This window comes from Patella vulgata, chromosome 3 (genome assembly GCF_932274485.2).
Source record: "Patella vulgata chromosome 3, xgPatVulg1.2, whole genome shotgun sequence".
Taxonomy (NCBI): domain Eukaryota; kingdom Metazoa; phylum Mollusca; class Gastropoda; family Patellidae; genus Patella; species Patella vulgata.
This window is the reverse complement of record NC_065881.2, coordinates 67,150,043-67,171,391: the sequence shown is the minus strand read 5'-3', so window position 1 is coordinate 67,171,391 and position 21,349 is coordinate 67,150,043. Positions and strand designations below refer to the sequence as shown.

At 33.4% G+C, this 21,349-nt stretch overlaps 1 protein-coding gene and 1 long non-coding RNA gene across 2 annotated transcripts; one reads left to right on the top strand and one right to left on the bottom strand.

Annotated features, from left to right (window-relative positions):
• Window positions 1-294: 294 nt before the first annotated feature.
• On the bottom strand, window positions 295-21,307 carry LOC126815732 (uncharacterized). The gene is made up of 19 exons (XM_050541629.2): window positions 21,200-21,307; window positions 19,564-19,753; window positions 19,107-19,195; window positions 18,701-18,807; window positions 16,730-16,965; window positions 14,446-14,632; window positions 13,661-13,786; window positions 11,996-12,131; window positions 11,327-11,472; window positions 10,975-11,106; window positions 10,630-10,738; window positions 9,215-9,354; window positions 8,821-8,922; window positions 7,560-7,676; window positions 6,403-6,497; window positions 5,166-5,325; window positions 4,042-4,183; window positions 2,580-2,701; window positions 295-2,015 (listed from the first exon to the last, which is right to left on the bottom strand). The coding sequence occupies exons 1-19, from the start codon at window positions 21,210-21,212 to the stop codon at window positions 1,764-1,766; spliced, it is 2,601 nt and encodes an 866-aa protein (XP_050397586.1). The 5' UTR covers window positions 21,213-21,307; the 3' UTR covers window positions 295-1,763.
• Window positions 1,795-5,483, top strand: LOC126815745 (uncharacterized). Its single transcript, XR_007678046.2, has 2 exons — window positions 1,795-1,957; window positions 5,236-5,483. It is a non-coding gene; the product is annotated as an uncharacterized LOC126815745 (long non-coding RNA).
• Window positions 21,308-21,349: the final 42 nt, after the last annotated feature.

Sequence of the window (21,349 nt, the reverse complement as noted above, 5' to 3'; positions counted from 1 at the left end):
AAATTCAATAGTCTTCTTCGTTTCAGTAACCTAAATAATGCATATAAATTTCAGAAAGATCGGATGGTAACTTTTGACGTGAGAGCGTTCACAAGGATCTATAAAGTGAAACAAGGGCCATAACTCTAGACGTAATAAACAGGAATTGCTGAAATTCAATAGGCTTCTTCGTTTCAGCAATCTAAATAATGCATATAAATTTCAGAAAGATCGGATGATAACTTTTGACGTGAGAACGTTCACAAGGATCAATAAAGTGAAACAAGGGCCATAACTCTAGACGTAATGAACGGGAATTGCTGAAATTCAATAGGCTTCTTCGTTTCAGTAATCTTAATAATGCATATAAATTTCACAAAGATCGAATGATAACTTTTGGCGTTAGAGCGTTCACAAGGTTCAATAAAGTGAAACAAGGGCCATAACTCTAGACGTAATAAATGGAAATTGCTGAAATTCAATAGGCTTCTTCGTTTCACTAATTAAAATAATGCATGTAAATTTCACAAAGATCGAATGATAACTTTTGGCGTTGAAGCGTTCACAAGGATCAATAAAGTGAAACAAGGGCCAAAACTCTAGACGTAATAAACGGAAATTGCTGAAATTCAATAGGCTTCTTCGTTTCAGTAATCTTAATAATGCATATAAATTTCACAAAGATCGAATGATAACTTTTGGCGTTAGAGCGTTCACAAGGTTCAATAAAGTGAAACAAGGGCCATAACTCTAGACGTAATAAATGGAAATTGCTGAAATTCAATAGGCTTCTTCGTTTCACTAATTTAAATAATGCATGTAAATTTCAGAAAGATCGGATGATAACTTTTGGCGTATAAAAACTAGATAGTGTAAAGGTAATTTGCTGGAAATTTCAGTCAAATTGATCCACTACGAGCCGAGAAAGAAGCGGGTGAAATTTTTGCATAGTCTCGGTCATCATTACTAAAATCATTAATATAAACAGCATAGTCTCGATTATCCACTTTTTCTGATTTAATTATCAATAGCCGTTAGCGGCATATAGGAATCTAATCCAGCCAACATCGAAGGCTAGCCTTGACATCAAGAGTTTATTATGGTCTGGATAAGTTAATTAATGTCTAATTGATAATTTAGATAACATTTCAAGCCTAAAGAAAGACTTGTAATAAGCAGATTTTGCTCTTGCATAATGCATGTTTAATAAAGCCAATTTCCTTGTAAAATCATTAAGGTTTTGATTATTTTAAAGGTTGTAAAGGACCTTTTAAACATAGAAATATCTATTCTTATATTCTACAGTACGATGAAATTAAAATATATACACAGAACTCAAAATATTAAAAAGTTGGGCACAATTTTGAATTTAATTTGAAAAAAGGTTGAAGCTGCTACATGCAACTAATTTTTTTAGTCATTTCTTGACAAACCAATTATAAATTTTGTCTTTCTTGGGTGTAAACTGATTTTTGTTTTTTCATAATTTTCATTTTTGCAATGGCTGATATAAATGGAACTTGTTACTCATATTTAAGTGAGAAACCATATCAGTGTTGCCAATAATAATCTTGGAGAATGTTTTTTGGCTTTACAGAAAACTGTGCCCTTGCCTAAGATTGCATACAAATGGTGATTGCAAAATTATAATTAAACAGTTGTGAGCCCTGAGTCTGAATTTTTTTTTTATTTCATAGAATTAATCACAGAATTGTGAAAGCATACATTCAGGTTAAGTCATCCCTGTACATATTAAAATTGTATAAACATAATTAGAATCTGATTTATCCTAACAAAACAGTCTTCATGGTTGATAATGATGGCCTTGCAGTGGATGGAGATATACTTGGTGATGGAGTTTTAGGTGACTTACTAGTAAACACCATTTTTGATGAGATAATTGATGGTCGATCTTCATTCAATAATCTTGCCAGCAGGCTTTCTACAATATTGGTCACTGATTGGCCAATTTGATCAGGTGATGTATTTTTAGAACTTAGTTTTAACCAATCATCTTCATTTACACCCTGAGGTAGCTGAAATAATAGAATAGGATTATGCAATGGACGACTCCACACTGATCAGCAGTGAATATTCGCTAGACTGCTACAATCACCTATAAGTATAACATCAATATTACTTAATGAGCCCCAAATATTAACTTTTTTCCTCCGGCAATTAAATTCTAAAACATTTTTTTTTTATGTATTAGAAAAATAAATAAAGACTTCTGAAGTATTTGTAGATAAAAATTATTTCCTATTTTGTGTAAATGGGTAGTAAAATGAGTAAAAGACACCATTCCGCCCGAACCAGTAACATCTTATGTAAACAATGCATGTGCCATGGAGCAATTGATTGACACCGCGTGATGTGACGTCACATGTTAAAGACAGTCATCTTTTACAGAGATATTAGAAAACTTTCGTAATACTCTGCAAAAAGATTGGGACGACCCTTGTTCACATACATTTGTTTAGAAAATATTTCTTATATTTATATCAAAATTTTTCATTTCCAAAATATTGATAAATGTATTTGTTTCTAGAAATATTCCCCAGGCTGGATTGAACCCCATTACATAAACTTAATATATTCACCTGAAATATTTTATCTGGGACATTAAATTTCCCACCAGCAGCGCCCCCTGTACATCTAACAGGTATAACTACTCTATCATTCCATACAAACTGCTCTGTTTCATGTGCTGATCCAGGCCCACCTTCATAAAATATAACATTTCATTTCATATCATCTGTTGTTTTCAAGTGGAATTAGCTCAAATAGAAGTAAATATAAGGTCATACCAATTTATTTTTCTGTTTCTCAGACAATCATTCGAAAAATTTAGAAGGGAATGTTTTCACTTTGCTTGTTTTTATTTTTCTTTAGTTTTATTTTGTCAAAGGATAACTATGATCTGTTTTGAGGAATTGGCTTACATAATTACTATCTTATTTTACAACCATGACTAAAATTTTCTCCTACTGGAATTTTAAAATACCGTTTTATAAAGAAGACAAACAATGTTTCGACATCACAAACTATTCTTAGCACAGACGTTTTGCTTTCATTTTCTGCCGTATAAACGAAGACATGTAATTTTGGAGGAATATTATTACTGACGTGAATTTGAAGCAGGTATAGGGCAGTACGCTTTCATTCTATCGTATTATGAAAACACTTAATTTTGTAGGAATATTACTGACATAAATTTGAATACCATATGGGAAATAAATAAAAAATAGCGAGCTTCACCTTTTTTTTTTGTATTCAGAACACTGTATGCTACAGAACATAAAAATATTTGGAGTTGAAGTCTATTAAAGGGAATGGAAACTTACTGACACTATTTTCTGAAGCTGAGAAACTACTTCTGGTGACCTAATTCTCTGGCCTCTATTAACATCAACTAAAAATTCTGACGAGCAAAATACAAGCAGCAAAGAATTGTTCATTCAGTCTTACAGTCTACAGACATAAGCATGGATTTTTTTGTTCTAATATGAATACTTAGTATTCAATACTACTTCTTCCATCTCTCATCCCCATCTCATATAATATCAGTTATTTCTTTTTCATTGCTATTTCGCAGGATAATTATTGTCCACGGAAAAATGCATTTCAAAGACTTATAAAAATTTAGTGGATAAATGGATGGTCACAATTTCTTGCCAGTGCCATTTTTGATTGTAAATAACATTTATGAAGATTACATACTTGATTGTCTGTAAGACAGTTACTTGCTTTACCGCTGAAAATATGAACATGCAGACCTTTTCCACTGATGCAGCAATACATGAGAACTAGAATATCTCTTGTTATATGGCCTAAGTATAGATCTACTTTAGACATCTCATTTATATATCAAATTCTGATAAATTGTTCAAAAGAAATAATGTATTTTTATTTCAGTAGTCAGTACGCCTGCCCATCTTCAAATTCCTGGAGTTTTTCAAGGCATTACATTGTATACCCAGTATTTCAAAATTTCTGTCTCATCTAAATCACTCCAGACCAGTCAATGCAGTCAAAATGGTTTGATCTTATTTTTCAACTAACCTTCAATCAATATACAAACATCAAAAGATCTGGCTACTAAAGTTTCTCTCTCATGAACATCATCACCACAGAATAATGTTTTACCAAATGGTATGATTTCAAATCTACCATCTGTACCTTGTCTACCTTGAAGATGCCGATCCTAAATACAGGATTAACATAATACAATATGATAAATGAAAAAAATAATATTAATCTATCTAATTTACAAAGCTCCAATTAACTACTGAGCTACATTTTCCTAACAAGTGCATGCTATATTCATATAATGGAACTTACAATTAAATAAACTTTTGAATTTCTTTGTTTTATTCACAACTACAAACCAAAACACAGAAATGCAGTTTTTAACCTACTAACAGCCATCGTAATTCATGTCACTTTGAGTGAACCATAAAGAAATTTACCGTCTTAAAGCACTTTAACGTCTACTGTCTGTTCTATGGAATTTGTTGAGGTATTAGGTTTTTTTTTGGGGGGGGGGGGATTCAATAGTGTGCCACTGTTTCTATTAAGTGGTGAATTGGATGGTACATTTATTGTATTATTTCCATCCCTTGGAGCCGCAGTGTCTAAGTAAGTGAAATGCTGGCTTGCTAACCAGAAAGCCTCAGGTTTGCTCCCGATATTGGCCGTGAAAGTGGTGATTTGGGTAGTACATTATAAATGCTAATTTTTATTATTTCCATCCCCTGGAGCCGCAGTGGCTCAGTAAGTAAAAACACTGACTCACTAACCAGGAGGTATCGGTTTGCTTCTGATGTTGGCCGAAAAAGTTCCTCAGAATTTTCAGGCATGGTCTGCATTGTCAGTGTTGCAGGAAGGAAGACCTGACAAGGAACAGTGTTTAGTTGTTTGGATGGGAAGAAAAACTGAGGCCCCGTGTACATGTTGGCATGCAAGTAAAAGAACCCTTGACAGTTGGAATTCGAAATAACCAAGATTGATCAGTATCACCACTGTCAAGGCAAAATTTCCCCATTGCACACTGTATGTCGTATGCCCGTCTTCATTAGCCTAGTCAGAGCAGAAAAGCAGGACGTTAAACCCCATTTCATTTCATTATTTGAATCACATACACAATCCCCTGTCAATAATATTGTGGTAATATGAAAAATATATACTTGTGGATCTTTTTCTGGTAATATATGCCATACTTGATTTTTCTTCTTTAATCTTTCATTTTCTTTATAGAATGAATGACTAACAGTTTCACCAACACCATGAAAACCACCAGTAACTACAGCTATGTTCTTCAACTGATTTAAATGTAAACCTACAGACCTTAAAACAAATATTACAACAACACTGATTTATAGAAGATATCAAAATTAATTAATGGAAATTGTTGAAATATATGTCATCATCTCACTAATCTAAATAACACATCAAAATCTCACCGATGTAAAATATAAAGTTCAAAATGATCGGATTTTAAACAACGTAGTCTGTAGAATGTTCACAAAACGCACGGAGACGATGACTATAAAAGTCAGTCTGTCTACTCGAATGACATAAAATGAAATGAAATATAGAAAGAGAAATGGGGTTCAACATAAACTTACATATGGGACTAACATATGGTTCAATTTTATTTCAATAATTTGCTTGCGCATAGGGGGCTTTAGCAGTGGAAACTGGAGGACCCAGAGAAAACCCACAAGGATGGACAGGCGACCCTAGTCCTTGCCACGTACAACCTCGGAATCGAAACCATGCCCGTTGACTCAATGACAGACCTTATAATACAACACGCATGCGCTAACCATTCGGCCATCCAACCCCCCCACTCCCGCCATGAGATGAACTGAAATGGGGTTTAACAACATACTGTTCTGTCCGACTGGGCTAATGAAAACAGTAAGTAACATAAAGGAGCGCTTCTTATGTGTTGATCTAATGGCTGATGCACGCAGGCAATGACAGTATAAGTCAGTCTGTCTACTCGATTGACATAAAATGAAATGAAATGGGGTTTAACGTCCTACTATTTAAAATCAGAGGTTAAATTTTGTCAATTTTTTTCAGTTGGTCTCTTTAACACGACAACAGCACAATATTAACCATCTGGATTAGGCATCCAGTCAAATGTCTACATGATCAAAGATTTTCTGTATCACAGGTTTCGATTGGTAGGCTGATTAGGATTGCATTACCCAACATACCTTATAAACAAATGTTTGCAAAATCTCCCTCTTGTCTGTGATATTATCCTAGATGGAAGCAAATGTTAAGCTCGACAAGAAAATGAAGAATATCCCCCTCCTTGGAAGCAGACATAAAGCCCCAGAGACCAAGATGAAGTGGAGTAAACAATTTGAGTGATTCTGATTTAATTGGTTAAAATTATTAGTGACATACTTGCATATTTCCTCGGTGTTGGGATTGTAGAATTTCGTGCTACCTGATATATAAATACTGGCAGGATTCTTTATAGCTCTTTTAATATGGCTAATCTGTGAACAAAAAACAAGTTCTTAGATTAATTTGATCAGAAACTATAGATTGATTTCTTAAGACACAGTAACATGGGATAATAACATATTCAAGGCTATTGATAAAAGTTACCTTTACTTTTGAAATATGGATTTTGACAATTTTTTCTCATAAACCAATATTAACACAGTAGTTACATACTTGCAAAGGAGTTGGTATTTATAATTGTAACATGCTTAGGGTGAATCTTGCATTTTGATTGGTCGATTAGACACTGTCTATTGGACAATAACACCCCTCTAGATTAGAAAAATCACTGCGTATTAATATTATGCGTACTACTTTAATGGCGATAACCACAATGGAGACAATCAAATTTGATCTCGGTACTTAGATGAAATATTTGGAGATATGCCCGAAGATGAACTTGAAACGCCAACCCCCTTGTCAGGTAACAGCTACAAACAACAAAATATTCAAAAATCTATTACAGAAACATAAATTTGTTTCAAAAACTACTTTTAAAAAAATGAAGTGAGAATTTTAGGGTTTTTTTTGTATGTCTATACTCATATAGCTAGTATAGCAACCAGACGATAAGCGAGACCAAATCTAACATGAGCAGCCAGTTACCCCGCTACGTCACGACGTTTTCATTACGTCAAAATTGATTTCTTTGGTTTTTACGTCACTAAAACTGATTTGCAGTACGACGAATTTTGAAGTTTACACAATAAAATAAGTTCTTTAAAAATTCTAAAAAATAGCATGTTACAATGTCGATAAACACCTCCTGTTTCGCATTTAGAGGGGTGTTATTGTCCAATAGACATGTCATGAGATTTTACATTAGAACCTGCGATGCTAACGCGTCTTGGGTCCTAATGATCTCAGGACATGTCTATTGGACAATAACACCCCTCTAAATGCGAAACAGGAGGTGTTTATCTCCTAAGCATTATTTAAATCAAATCAACTTTTGTAAACTAGGTTATGGAGGTATAAATGACTACCGGTTCAATTTAAATGACCATAAGTATGAACAAACTTTAATTTTAAGAAATATTTAATACAGTTCTTACGGCAGCATTTGATTTTGCCAGGTTGATTTCTCTCTGTAGACTATCTTTAGCTGTTGGATCTACACATCTTTGAATTTGGGAATGAAGTAATTTCTTATAACCCTTTTGATTGACATGCTAGAAAAATTTTAAAAAAAGATAGGTTTCCAGGCAATAAAACAGCAGCTAAGTCATCCAAACAGTCCACAAAGGTTGTTGCACATTTATTCTTTTGTAGGAAATAGGAACATTTACAAGACAATAAAAATTGCTCAAGAAACAACTCATGAAGAAATTATCAGAAATAATCAAATTTCTAGTCTTAACATGTACCAATAATCAGATGATAACTTTAATTAGCTGTTCAAATTATCAAAAATCGTATAAATATCAAATCAATCACACAGATGGAGGACGAGGTGACAACAGTATATGACCATATTTCACTTTTGACATTTAAAATGAAATGGGGTTTAATGTGCTACTTTTCTGCACCAACTGGGCTAATGAATATAATCCTTTAGTGGCATTTAGCAATTGGAAACATAACAAAACTGACACTAAAGGATTATATTCATCATCAGTATGGGGATGAGGCAGTTAAGTGTGTACGTCAGCTTAGTAAACTAGAAGGGAAATATATTCAAGTGTGTAATAACTTAACTTTTCTTATGAGATGTAGAGACAGTGACATTGTGAATTGTTTATCTCTTCTAATCATTAGTAATAAGTATGGTTTCACATTGTACATATATATAGACCCTCAAGTTTACTAAATGTCATTGTGCTTGATAACGATAAGAGAATACTTATCGAAACGTTGTGCTTGTGTATAATAAACCAGTGATTGTTGTCCCATATAACTGTGTCAGTTTTGGGCTAATGAAGATGGGCTTAGAGCACATATTGTGCCAAGAGGGAATTATTCACTACCGCTTACTCTTACTAAGAATTCCAAATGTCAAGGGTTCTTTTATGTGCACGCCAATGTGTAATGGGACCTTGGCCTACAAAACCATATAACATGTAGGCTATATAGAAATCAAAATATTAAATCAAATAAAGAAGCAAAGTGTTTATTAATCAATTCCCTTTTCAATCTTACACAGTGTCTGAATCATGACAAATGATAGAGCATGTATACTCTTATTGATGACCCCATATTACTTCCTTTATTGCAGAAGTGCACATACAGGTAACTGAACACTTTTACTGTACTTTTTGTATTCTTTAGAATATGCATATTTACTTGTTAACTCTATTGTTGTGTCTGTTACTCTACCTGAAATGCTTTAGATCCTATTAACATACTCAACCAGCCTGGTAAACAAACATCTTCTACTTGTAATGGTATAATTTCTTTTCTATGTTCACAATAATATACCTGCTCATAAAAAAACCCAAAAACAAATGTGGTATTATATATTTTGTGTCAGAGGTGTTTATGGAATTGTTTGATAACCACCGCAGGATTTATAAATAATCATACGGAGAAAGCTAGAAGACTTTTTTTATTATTAAAGATACATTCCCACAAAAGTACTTACTGGTTACCGTAGTTACTTTTTCCAATAAAGATACATTCCCACAAAAGTAGTTATTGGTTAGTTACTTTTTCCAATAAATATATGGCATATTTAGTATATATGTAAAGTTTTCTTAATTGATATATTAACCTGTTGCTGACATGTCCGAGATGAAGCAAATTGTTTACACAAAATAACCATAACTACATCTGCTTGATCAGCTTTTTCCTGAAAACACTGGATATACTCATTATCAACTTCTGTTACACCATTTTTACTATATTCATTACCTACATTATAAAAAAAAAAAAAAAAAAAAAAAAAAAAATATATAATATGTATACTGGTAATACATGTCGGGATAGAGAATTAAATATGCAGTGCAGTAGTTAATTTTGCTATGCAGAAATTTGTCATTTAATTTGGAATGATAAGATAATTTTTGTTTGGGTAAACAACTGTACTATTCAAACCAGTCTTGGCCGTTTAGTTTAAATTGAGAAGGAATAAAAGCATGTTCATCAATTTAAATTATGAGCTTTAAAAAAATGAAAATAACGTCTTAAAGTTTTGCTCCGACTGTGGTAATCAAGACAGGCATACGCAATACAGTGTGCTATGAGGGAAATTTGACCTGACAGCGGCGCTACGGCCTACTCTTATATCGAATTCCAACTGCCAAGGGATCTTTTACGTTTACGCCAATGTGTACACGGGACCTCAGTTTTTCATCCCATCCAAACAACTAGACAGCTATCCTTGTCAGACCCTCCGTCCTGCACCACTGACAAGGGAAAAACACGCTGGAAAAACCTGATGAATTTTCTCGGCCAACACCGGGATCTAACATGTGACCTCCAGGCTAGCGAGCCAGCGTCTTACACACTTAGCCACCGTGGCACTTCTAACTCTAAGAAGATGAAAAAAATTAGTACTTTTTCTTAAACAGTTGATAGATGTCTCATAAACGGACCTAATCTAAATAACATATGTTCATTGTTACGCTAAACTTAACAATTTTTAATAAATTGGTAAGAAAAATAGCCTTGCTGATTTTTAGCCTACTGTCGTTGCTTTGACAACAACAAATATTGATATAGACAAAATAATAGCCATTGTGTATATGGTAATTGGCTTATTGGAATTGATGTCTCAATCCATCAGTTTACAATGAATTATTTATAATATTTATACTCATGCAACATACTTGTATTAAATTGCTGTGCCATTATCAAACCTGTTTGTGGTAAATGTGTATTACATACTGTTGTCATGTTAGTAAATATATATATATAAACTAGGTTAAAATTACTGTTGTCTTATTTGTAAATATTATTTGTCATATTATTATAAATTTATGTACATGTTTATATTGTATGCTGTCCTCAATGGATGTTTGGATACAATAAAAAATCCTTATCTTATCTTACGGCTTATGAGAATCTCTGTATGACCTTTGACACTGTACATGTATATAAATTTAGATTTTGACTATATTTGTTTTACCTGAGGCAGAAACAATATAGACCGGAATGATCAAGTCTGTAAGAAAAATATTATCTTACTGTCCTGACTTGCTGGTAGAGTATCTGAATCATCTATAGAAATGTCTCTATCAGTAGAACACCAAACATCATAACCTTCATTATTCAACCATTTCTTTATCTCTCCAGCCTACAATTATATATAAGGACTAGTTTACCATCAAAGTTAAATCAGGACTAGTTTACCATCAAATCTAGTTAAATTTTGACAGTTTTTATATAAAGGATAAGACATGCAATAATATATATAAATTTCTTTCACTTAGAAAACTGCTCAGCAAAATACAAGATACCAGTTTAACCCTAAATACTCTATCTGTGAGTCCACTGTCTAAATATGCTATTATAGGTTCTGTATTAACTTACAAATATAATCTGACATGGATGAACACATATCACAACAGATGGTCTTCTACTTTCAGATATTGTACTCTCTTCAGATACTTGAGATACAACACCATTAGGTAATTTTCCACAAAATGTCTTCATCAGGGTTTTCTGCAAAAATATTTTTAATTGAACTGTATCAGGTTATCAGTTAGAATAAAGAAACTACTACCATAAATTTAAATTTGAGAATATTACGTTTTAGAATCATGTCTTTATGTTTGATATAGTTTCTCAGTAATAACTGATATTTTCATTATACTCTAACCAACATATATTTCAAGAACATAATTTTTGTATATCAACAATTTTTATAGAATTAATAACCTACCCTCCTTTTTAGAGATGGCAATCGTTCTAATTCATTATCTACAATTTGATGTAATCTATCTGCTATAGATTCAGCAACTAGGGTTATATGTTTGGTATCCCAGTAACGGATATCTTTAGCATAACATTCTCCATATACTGCAATATCTAAAAAAAAAAATTAAAATTACTCAAAATAGAGATTGAGAAATTGGGTTTAAAATCCGTTAAACATAAGTCGCAAAGGCAATGAAACATAAGCCAATAACATTAAATTTCAAAAAGTTTGAAAATCAATAGGATTCTTTGTTTCAGTGAGATAGACCAGCGACACCAATTTCAACCAGATATATGGGTTATAGTAGGTCCTTTTAGGACTAAAATATGGTTTATCTTTATGTAAATAATTCACTTGTGTGCACAGGTCTTTGGCAGTGAGAAAATCAACAAAGCATTCCTACTCATTGTCAGGTATAAGTATGGATTTGAAACAATGCCACTTGCATCAACGACACACCTGAAGTATTAGACAACTCACTCAGCCAATCCCACAATAATTAACTATATTGCTGACCACATCCACCAATATAAAAAAACATTATTGTCAATGTTAAGTGAAGATTCACGTTGATATAAAAGCTATTCAGTACACACAAATAGATATCAGTGTAGTATAATTTATAACTTATACCTGTAGAAATTTGAGTTGGTGTTTTCCATCCTATATACTGAGTTGTAGCAAACTGTATAGCTAAACAACGTGGTGGCCAATGTTCCAGGAAATTGATTGGTAATATATATTTACCTAATACATCAGCTAATTTGATCTTTAAGAAAGAATAAAAAAAAAAATGTTTGAAATGTCTAGTGTTTTGTAGACTGAGTATCCTGAAGATCAACCATTATAACAGCCAGTCGTTTAAGACATCACTTATCGACTTCATGTTGCATAAAAAAAAAATAGTAATCCTCATCACATTGGTTAAAACAACCTCTGCTCTGGAGACTAGTCTGGTTCTATGTATGTTGTTAGATTGTTCTACAACATTGCCAATACATAATTCAATTTACAGTACAACAGTTATAAAAATACAATTCCCATACTTTAAGGTCCTAACATTATTGGTGACAAAGAAGAACATATATATTGATTTACTGTTCCTAGTCACTAGCCAGGACATACTTTCTAGAAACCACTTCTATAATATGAGCATTCTGAATTCTATAGAATTTAGCTTAAGTTGTTGGCTTCTGTAGCCTTGTTCCTAGTAAACAATATACAGATATAACCTTTTACCTTAGCATATTGTTACTTTTTTAAGTGTTCCAAAAAGTCGCTTCCCATTAAGGAGATATGAGTAAACTGCTTAATATTTTTTTTACGAGATGTGGAGATTTGCATATTTCATAATCTTATACAGGCTTGATAAGACAGACTATTTGTTATAATGACCGATATATACTATAGTCTAGAATAGGGTTCTTAATCTATTTTGAATGAGACCGGCCAAATGAGGTCAATTATAAGCTCCCTTCCCCTTTAATATAACCAGACTTCAACAAAAATAATTCTTGGTAATCTATGGAGAATGTTGTATTCTGAACAGGCTAATATATGTAATTACAACAAAAAATAACGACAAGGTCTTTGTTTATTCGATTAATAAAGAGAGATGTTTGTAATGAAATACATCAATCGAAATTAGGATTTTTCTACTAAAGTCAGTATCAGAAAATGCTGTAGCCAAAATAAGCTGATACGACACCATAGAATTTCTTCATATTTAACACAATAATGTTGTTTTTTGTCTATCACGTAAATTGCAAAGTTTTTATTCATTCGTAGATCATGATAGACAAATGGCACAATGATCATGTGACAATCGTAACTGAAATTGCTTTATAAAATAAAATTCTGTACAACTATGCCATGGCCTTCAATAATAAGGACAATATGGTTAAATTCAAGCCTCTGTCAGCATGTGTATAAAATAAAAAAATAAACACTATTTGAAACTAAATCTAGCATCGATCTAATTATTTACCCAATTGCAACCAATGCATGTCACATGTCATCGTAATTCTGCATTGGAGATTCTTTCTTGGGATATTCGGTGCTCTAACAGGGCATTATTCAATGACTATTTAAATTTAACTAACAACTAGTCAGTGAAACAATCAAATATGTGATCCAATTATTATTTTAATATATACCTGGGATTTGTACAGCATGAATCCCAAGATTCACAATCCATGCCAAGATAGTCTTTATTCGCCATGTGGCTTATTTTCACAAAGGCAACTTACTGGACCTGTTATGAATAATGTTTTTTTTTTAAAGGATTATCAATACTACCTCTCTATTTGTCCACTGTGTTTCACCATATTGTGGTGTTATCAATGGTAGGAATATCTGACAATTACTAACAGCATAATTTAATGAATCTTGCCAATCAACGCCAGATTTAATTTCATCAACATCCTAAAATACAGTAGATTCATAATTTAAAGTAGCTAAGTCTCTAACTCAATATCATCCAAAATTTTCGACATTGAAAACACGCATTATTTGTCAATTTAAATCAACATTGATGTTGTGATCTTACGGGGAAAAGATGGGCTTCTGATATTCAATAATTAAGACAAAATAAACATTTTACCGTTGGTACACGAATTGTGTACCATGGTTCGTGTACCATGGTGCATTTCAGCGCCATTTTTAACGAGGGACTCGTAGAAAGAGGCTAGATATATTCCACAAGTCATGTCAAACGGTTACGTCATATTCTTATCTGGAGAGCATGCGCAATAAATACTATTGGTATAGAGTGGAATAACCAGACGCTAGAGATTACCATTGGATTGAGACTTCTGGCGTATTTCACCGAACATAACTGATTAGAAATTGCAGTAAAAACAGAAACGATTGAATGTAAATCAGTTTATATACATTCGCATTACATTATTATATACGTTGCGACCCATTTGTGTCAATTTCTAGATCCAAAATATTAGCTCCTTTAAATCAGGCATTTTTGCAAACTAGTGAGAGAGAAAAGATCTAACATGTTATATATCTTTATTTCAACCCACGAGGTTGGACTTATACTTTTAGGTTAAAGTTTCAAAACAAATACATACCAAATAAACACTAAATCCAAGGGTAGATAACTCATTCTTCAGATTGAGGGCATGCTCTGCAGCTTCAGCTCGCACATAACTAATTAACAGTTGTTTAGATTGTAAGCTTACATCATTACAGCTAACTTCACTAGAACTTGAGGGTCTATTGATGTCTTTACTTGTACAAAATGTCAACTCACGCATTCTGTAATAAAAATATAATAATACATTTCCAATACCATTAATGGTATAAATTCAATACAGAAATATCTAACCTGTATTGGCGCAATTGAATGGTAAACCTATACAAATATTTGAAGAGATCTTGCTACAATCCCTTGGTCACCAACACCCTGAACGACATTAGGCCTTCATATTATCCTCCCAGGCAATTACACCCATTTATGGTGTTTTAGATCATACTGAATTAAGAGGTCAATAGATCTTTGTAGCCAAATTTTATAAAAAACTAGAGCATCGCTAACGCTGCAATATACGTCCACATTCCTGCTTTCATTGATATGGCACTTTTTAAAATGAAGAGAATGAAATATGAAATGGCTGCAATGACTGTAATATGACAAGAGGCAAAGAAGGCTAGGCGTTGGGTTTGTTTTGCCAAACATGGGTGTGACACCGCCCAAGGGGTCTGGGCATGCACAAATTTAGATAGTTGCTGTCTTTACGGTATAAGGAATAAATATGCAAAGTTCCAAGATGATCCATTCAGAATTGCAGCCTGTAGATGATAAATACAAAAATTGGGCGTGGCTCTTACCCTGGAGGTTGGATATGGAACAATATAAATAGGTACCACCCTGTTATTGAAATGATTGATATGCTGAATTTGAACAAAATCTGTTAATTATAGCAACCTGTAGTGGGTGTGGTACAACACCCCTGGGGGTCAGCACATGTACCAAAATAAATAGTTGCTATCCTTACAGGAATAAATATGCCATGTTCCGAGATGATACATTCTGGATTCCAGCTCGTAGACAAAAAACACAAAAATTGGGCATGGCTCTGCCCCTGGGGGTCAGGACATGCAGCAAAATCAATAGTTGCTGTCCTTAGGCTATAAGGAATATGCCAACTTCCAAGATGATCCATTAAGAATTGTGGCCTGTAGCCAACACACAAAGAAAAAATGGGTGTGGCTCAGTCCCTGGGGGTCGAGCATTCATCAAAAAAACAATAGGGATCATCCTTAGGGTATAAAGAATAGGTATGCAAGACGCTCGATTGGCAAACTGTGCCGAAATCATCTTCTTTCACAACGTGGCTTATTTTTACAAAAGCAGCTTACTGAACCTGTTATGAATAATCAACAATTAGTTTGTTTTGTTTTTTAACCGGATTATCAAAATTACCGTTAAATGTGCTAATTAGGCTACTCGGATTACAAACCACATGGCCGATTCTCACTATGGTATCACTGTTGTTGTAGTCGACAAGCAAGCAGATTGACTTCTTAATTAACAAGTAATAATTAACCCATTGTAATTTAGCCAAAAGTAGATTGATTTATGACATCATAGTGGCTGGTTCATTGTTTTACCGATTGGCTAGATCAAACATCAATCGCCTAAAGCCGACAAAAAACAGTATATTAAAAACATGCCGAGATGGTCTTCTTTCACCACATAGCTTATTTTCAAAAAGTAAAGGCAACTTACTGAACCTGGTATGAATAATCAACCACCCTTTTTTTTTTTAACCAGATTATCAAAATTACCGTTAAATGTGCTAATTACTTGGATAATGAACCACATGGTGGATTCTCACTAAGATAACTGTCGCCGACAAGCAAGTTGATTGACTTCTTAATTAATAAGTAATAATTAACCTGTTGTTATTTGCCTAATGTATATTGATTTATGATACCATCGTGGCCGGTTCATTGTTTTACCATCGGCTAGATTACACATCAATTGACTAAAGCTGACAAAAAACAGCTGATTAAGAACAGTGCTTTGTGCATTCCGACATATTTTGCCAGTACTCGTCAAATTTATGATATTGACTGATAATGAAAAGTTTATCACTTGTAAGATGATTAGTTTCACATGGATGTAAACGAATATTATTAAAATAAAATTAAAGAATCCCTGCTCAACAAGATCCTCTACTTCTACAAGTCTGGTGTGGTTTTCTGTTGAGCGGGGATTCTTTAATTTTATTTTTCTACTCCACCCCGCCGGTATCTCCACGCAGATGTACCAGCCTGTCCAGCTTTAATTACTGTCTAAGGGAGTGTTGCCGTACCCTTTTCCAGTTTCTAATTAATTAAAATACTAACCTTTTCATTTTCTTTTTGGGTGGCATTTTCAGTGATTCTGATGTCACAGAAGACATTTTATAATTTAAATCAGATGAAATGAGATTTTCTACTTGAATCATATCACTGGCAATAGTAACACAGTGATTGTTTATAACTTCCATTACAACAGTTTTATCTTCTAGTTCTCTTCTAACAGGCCAACCATTAGCATCCAGAAACACATAATTATCATTTAATTCATTTAACATCACTATCTGAAACATAATGTAGAGAAGGCATCAAAGTTCTTTTTCTCCAAATTTCATTGATAAATATTCATAACAGAAATGAATCATTGCTGCTTATGATTCAACTTTTAAATCAGCACAGTAATGGGCCATTTATACTGAGGGCAACTGCAACCTCAAATGGCACCAGTGACCACTGTGACCTTTTCCATAAGTCATCTTCGTACGGAAAGCAGCGATACACAGAAACTCGAATGATGAAACTAGCACATGGATGTTTTGACCATGCATGCCTTTTGACCTTCAGTCATTCCACGTCAATTAGACCAGCGGGGGAACCCACCGTCATCAATTTCACTCATAATTTTTTCATGGAAGTTTCACCTTATGAAACCTCTCGATCCAAAATATTTTCCAAAATTCCGACTATTAAAGAATTTGCAGACATTTTTCCGAAGTGAGTGTTTCGAAACTGGTGCACCCACAAAAATGAAAATATGTCAATAATTTCCAAATTACTTGAAGTATCAAGCTGAAATTTGATAATTATATGTAAACCTTTACGCTGATTCCAAATATAGTCTCAAATCAGAGATCTGATTTTTTGTTCAGTGCGCATGCATGGAAATATCATATTTTGAAGCTATTTTTTAAACTAACCAAAAATCGATGTGGGACTAAATGGATTCGGCTGAATTTTTTATTACTGGTTAATAAATAGGTGTACTATAACATATCATAAATTCAAGAGGGTGTTTTTTCTCGATTTCGAATTAAAAATATTTGAACTGGTTAACTCTGAATAAACGTCGAAAAGGATATTCAGCATACATTAGGGTGACCCGTGCACCCAAAATTTTCTGTACAGAAAGTTGGTCTCGACACGGCGAATGTACACATTTCAGTGGCTTATCTCGAACCGATTTCTCTCCCACTACGCACTATGATAATATTCAGCGGTAGAGCCTATGATACTATAAATAACCATCGCACGTGCAATTCTTTACACATCTATCAACTATTACAGCCGTAAAAAATCTATTGTTGACGATCCTGAATAGCAGTAATATTTAGCTTATTATTTACTTTCGTTTTATTTTTTAAATTGCTTTATCATTAACTGTACAATTAGGAGCGGCATCTTTTGGTTTAGTACAAATAATATCTCTGAAATACTAGCGGTAGTTTCATTTTACTTTTACAAGGTTCTTAAAACAATTGTTGAGTTGCCCAACGTGCATGTTTCTAAATTCAGTTTATTGTTCAAGCTTTCTGTTATGTTTCGTAAAATAGTAGTCTTGATTATCCCGGCCTGTTAATCAAACGTAGAATGGTCGGTAGACTGGTTAAGCTAAACTGCTTTCAAAACAAGGGCACGTAACCTATTTTATACTCACATGTGCTCGGATGTTATGGCCGACACTCAGAACCATCTTTCAGTGTATTATTTATGGATGATTAAATGGTCATAGCTTATTAAGTACAACATGACCGTTTATTTAGTGATTATAAATGTTTGAAACTGATTTAAGTCTTGGTGTATAAATAGATACTGTGTGTAATTGTCGAGATATTTGGAGATATTTATTTATGGTGGGGCACCCTACATACATGTTCAATTCTCATGAAAACTGTCTGCAAAATGTTTAATAGTCAGAATTTTTTGAATATGAGCGAAATCGATGATGGTTGGTTCCCCTGCTGGTCAAATTGATGTGGAATGACACCCTTGCACTCTGCATTCAGTATAAACAGGCCTTACCTCTTCAGAGACTAAAGATCTCATTTGATGAAGTTTTTTGTTTAAATCAACAAAAACAAAACCTAACACAAGGCCTGACCTTGTTTTAATTCCAATTTTAGGCAGATCTAAAAAAAATAAATTAAGAAACAAAATCATTAGTAAATATAGTTTTAGCGGTAATTCAAATGACCAAAAATGAAGCAAATGAAAAAAGAAATATAAATTGAAGAAGATATTTTGATGGTCCTGAGAAGTGGCAGATATTGTACTCTCAAGGAATTTACGAAGATTAAGGCCAAACACAACATCACAAAATATGCGAGAAAGAATATTAAAATTTGATATACATGTTGTAATGCATGGTGAAGACTCATTATAGTTAAAACTAAAACCAGACCAGTACATTTTATCATTTAATTCTCACCATATTTATGTTTGATGTACACAACATTGTCTTCTGAAGAAACAGTTGATATCTTTATCATAGATTCTTGAGATTCTAATATTGGCCATCTAAAATACAAAATATGATTAAAACATAAAATTAGTAAATGATCAAAACACTACTACCACTAGTTGTTTTGGACAGTTTCATAAAACAGAAAAAGCATTCGGCCAACAGCTGTTAAAATAATGCGAGTTGTTTTTAAATGTTGTCTTATTCTTATAGATTGTTTGAAAAAATCAGTCGAAAAACTGGCTCACATTGGCAATAGTTCCACAGTCCTTAAATAATTTATGCACACCTAGGACTTACTCTTATGTGTGGTCAAACAATCTGAACAACAACAATTTCACAAAAATCCAATAATAATCGGCCACAGAAGAATAACAGCAATACATCATATCTTCTAGTTTCAAGCAGATATAAATCTATTTACCTTTGTTTGGTACAAAAAATAAACTTTGATGGCAGACTGGGAATGCAGGAATTTAATTCTTTTCTTAAATGTGTCAATGGTAAAGATCTGTCTGTTTTCTTTGCCAGAGGAATAACACCTAAACTAAGGGTTGATTCAACTAACACTGAAAGAAGTTCAACTCCAACCAACAAAGGTTCATCTCCATCATCTGAAAATGGCAAGCACCGAATTCAAAATAATTTGAAGCATTTGCTATAGATGACACATAATTAAGTACACATTTATCTTGATATAATGAATCTACACTCTGAGTTTCATCACTCACCCAATTAGAACCAAAGTTATCATGTTCCAAAATCTCAACCAATCAAATTGCTTATCTCTGCTTAGCATTAGTGGAAAAGGCGCATGATCAAACAGTGTCAAGGCATTCGCCTAATAAACACCTGCACCAAGTTCGAACATTCTACCTAAATTAGGAGAGTTATTGTGTTCCGAAGTTTTGAGCAATCAGACTGGAGTCTCTGCTTAGCCTGAACAGAAAATGCTCATCATCGAACTTAGTCAAGGTATTGATGTAATGAAACTGGGACACGAAGTTTCACCACTCTCAATGCAAAGTTATCGAGCTCCAAAATCTCGACCAATCAAATTGTTTATCGCTCTGCTTACCCTGAGCAGTAAGTGTTCATTATCGAACTTAGTCAAGATATTAATATAATGAAATTATAGACCCCCTAGCTACCTACACTAATTTTCAACACTTGTTTAATTAGAACCAAAGTTATCATGTCCAAAGCATCAATCAATCAAATTGCTTATCTCCGCTTAGCATAAGCAGAAAATACTCATCTTCGAACTCCATCAAGGCTAGATAACAAACCTCATCTCCCAGCCCTCCGTGTTTCGAGATAAGAGATGGTGCTATATAGTTCAATGTAGAAAAGCCCAACACAAATCATATTGGGCCTCAATAAGCAAAATTGACCATGTTTTTCATTAAAACAAAGATCGATTATTATTATTTATAATATTTCTGACACATCGAGGTATTAAGCTTTTACTTATAGGAACACCATTCTTAAACGGGATGCCCTGAATGTCGGATGAAAAGAACACTTCATTAATACGCAAATATTTGGAGTTAAACGATAGTTGTGCCACTACATTGGCCTCTGTAAGATTAATTAATCATAATAGTATAAAATTATCTTATTTTTAAGATGTTACATGCATTAATAAAGAAATTGAGTTTGCCACTTGGGCACTTAAAACTAAAAGGCACCCAATCGTAGCTAAAAACAAGCACCATCAGTATATCTCAACGTTTTTAGCTACGTTCTCCTAGCTACATCAAGGCATCTAGCTAATAAACACCTACACCAAGTTTGAACATGCTAACTCAATGAAGATGTCCCTTTGAAAAGTTGTTATTTATGTCCCTTCTCTTGCTTTGAAATGTGGGACTACTGATGTGATTAGGCCTAATATGTGATGAAGATGAAAACGTTATAACCAACTGTGGGACAATTGTAATCCACTCTAACGACTTATTTTATAGCTTTGCCCATGGACCTTATAATATCATAAGGTCCATGCGTTGACCGTTTACGATTTCTGTCTTTTTTTTAAACTTTTTTTTCGTTTTTCCCACCTTCTTCAGCCATCTTGCTTGAATGACGTATGTTCAGGTCTTCTAGAAGTTTCGTACGATTTATTGGCCCATATCTTTGTCAGTTTTATCAATAGAAATAGAGTGAATGCTTCATTCAGAACAATGAGAAGTAAATAACTGTCAAAGACT

What these genes read in the sequence shown, in the direction of transcription:
- LOC126815732 (XM_050541629.2), bottom strand. An exon ending in TTGGATTTAGTGTTTATTTG is followed by an intron (nt 13,787 to 14,445) that starts GTATGTATTTGT and finishes ACTGTATTTTAG; the next exon opens with GATGTTGATGAAATTAAATC. An exon ending in TAGGATCTAAAGCATTTCAG is followed by an intron (nt 7,677 to 8,820) that starts GTAGAGTAACAG and finishes AAATTTTTCTAG; the next exon opens with CATGTCAATCAAAAGGGTTA.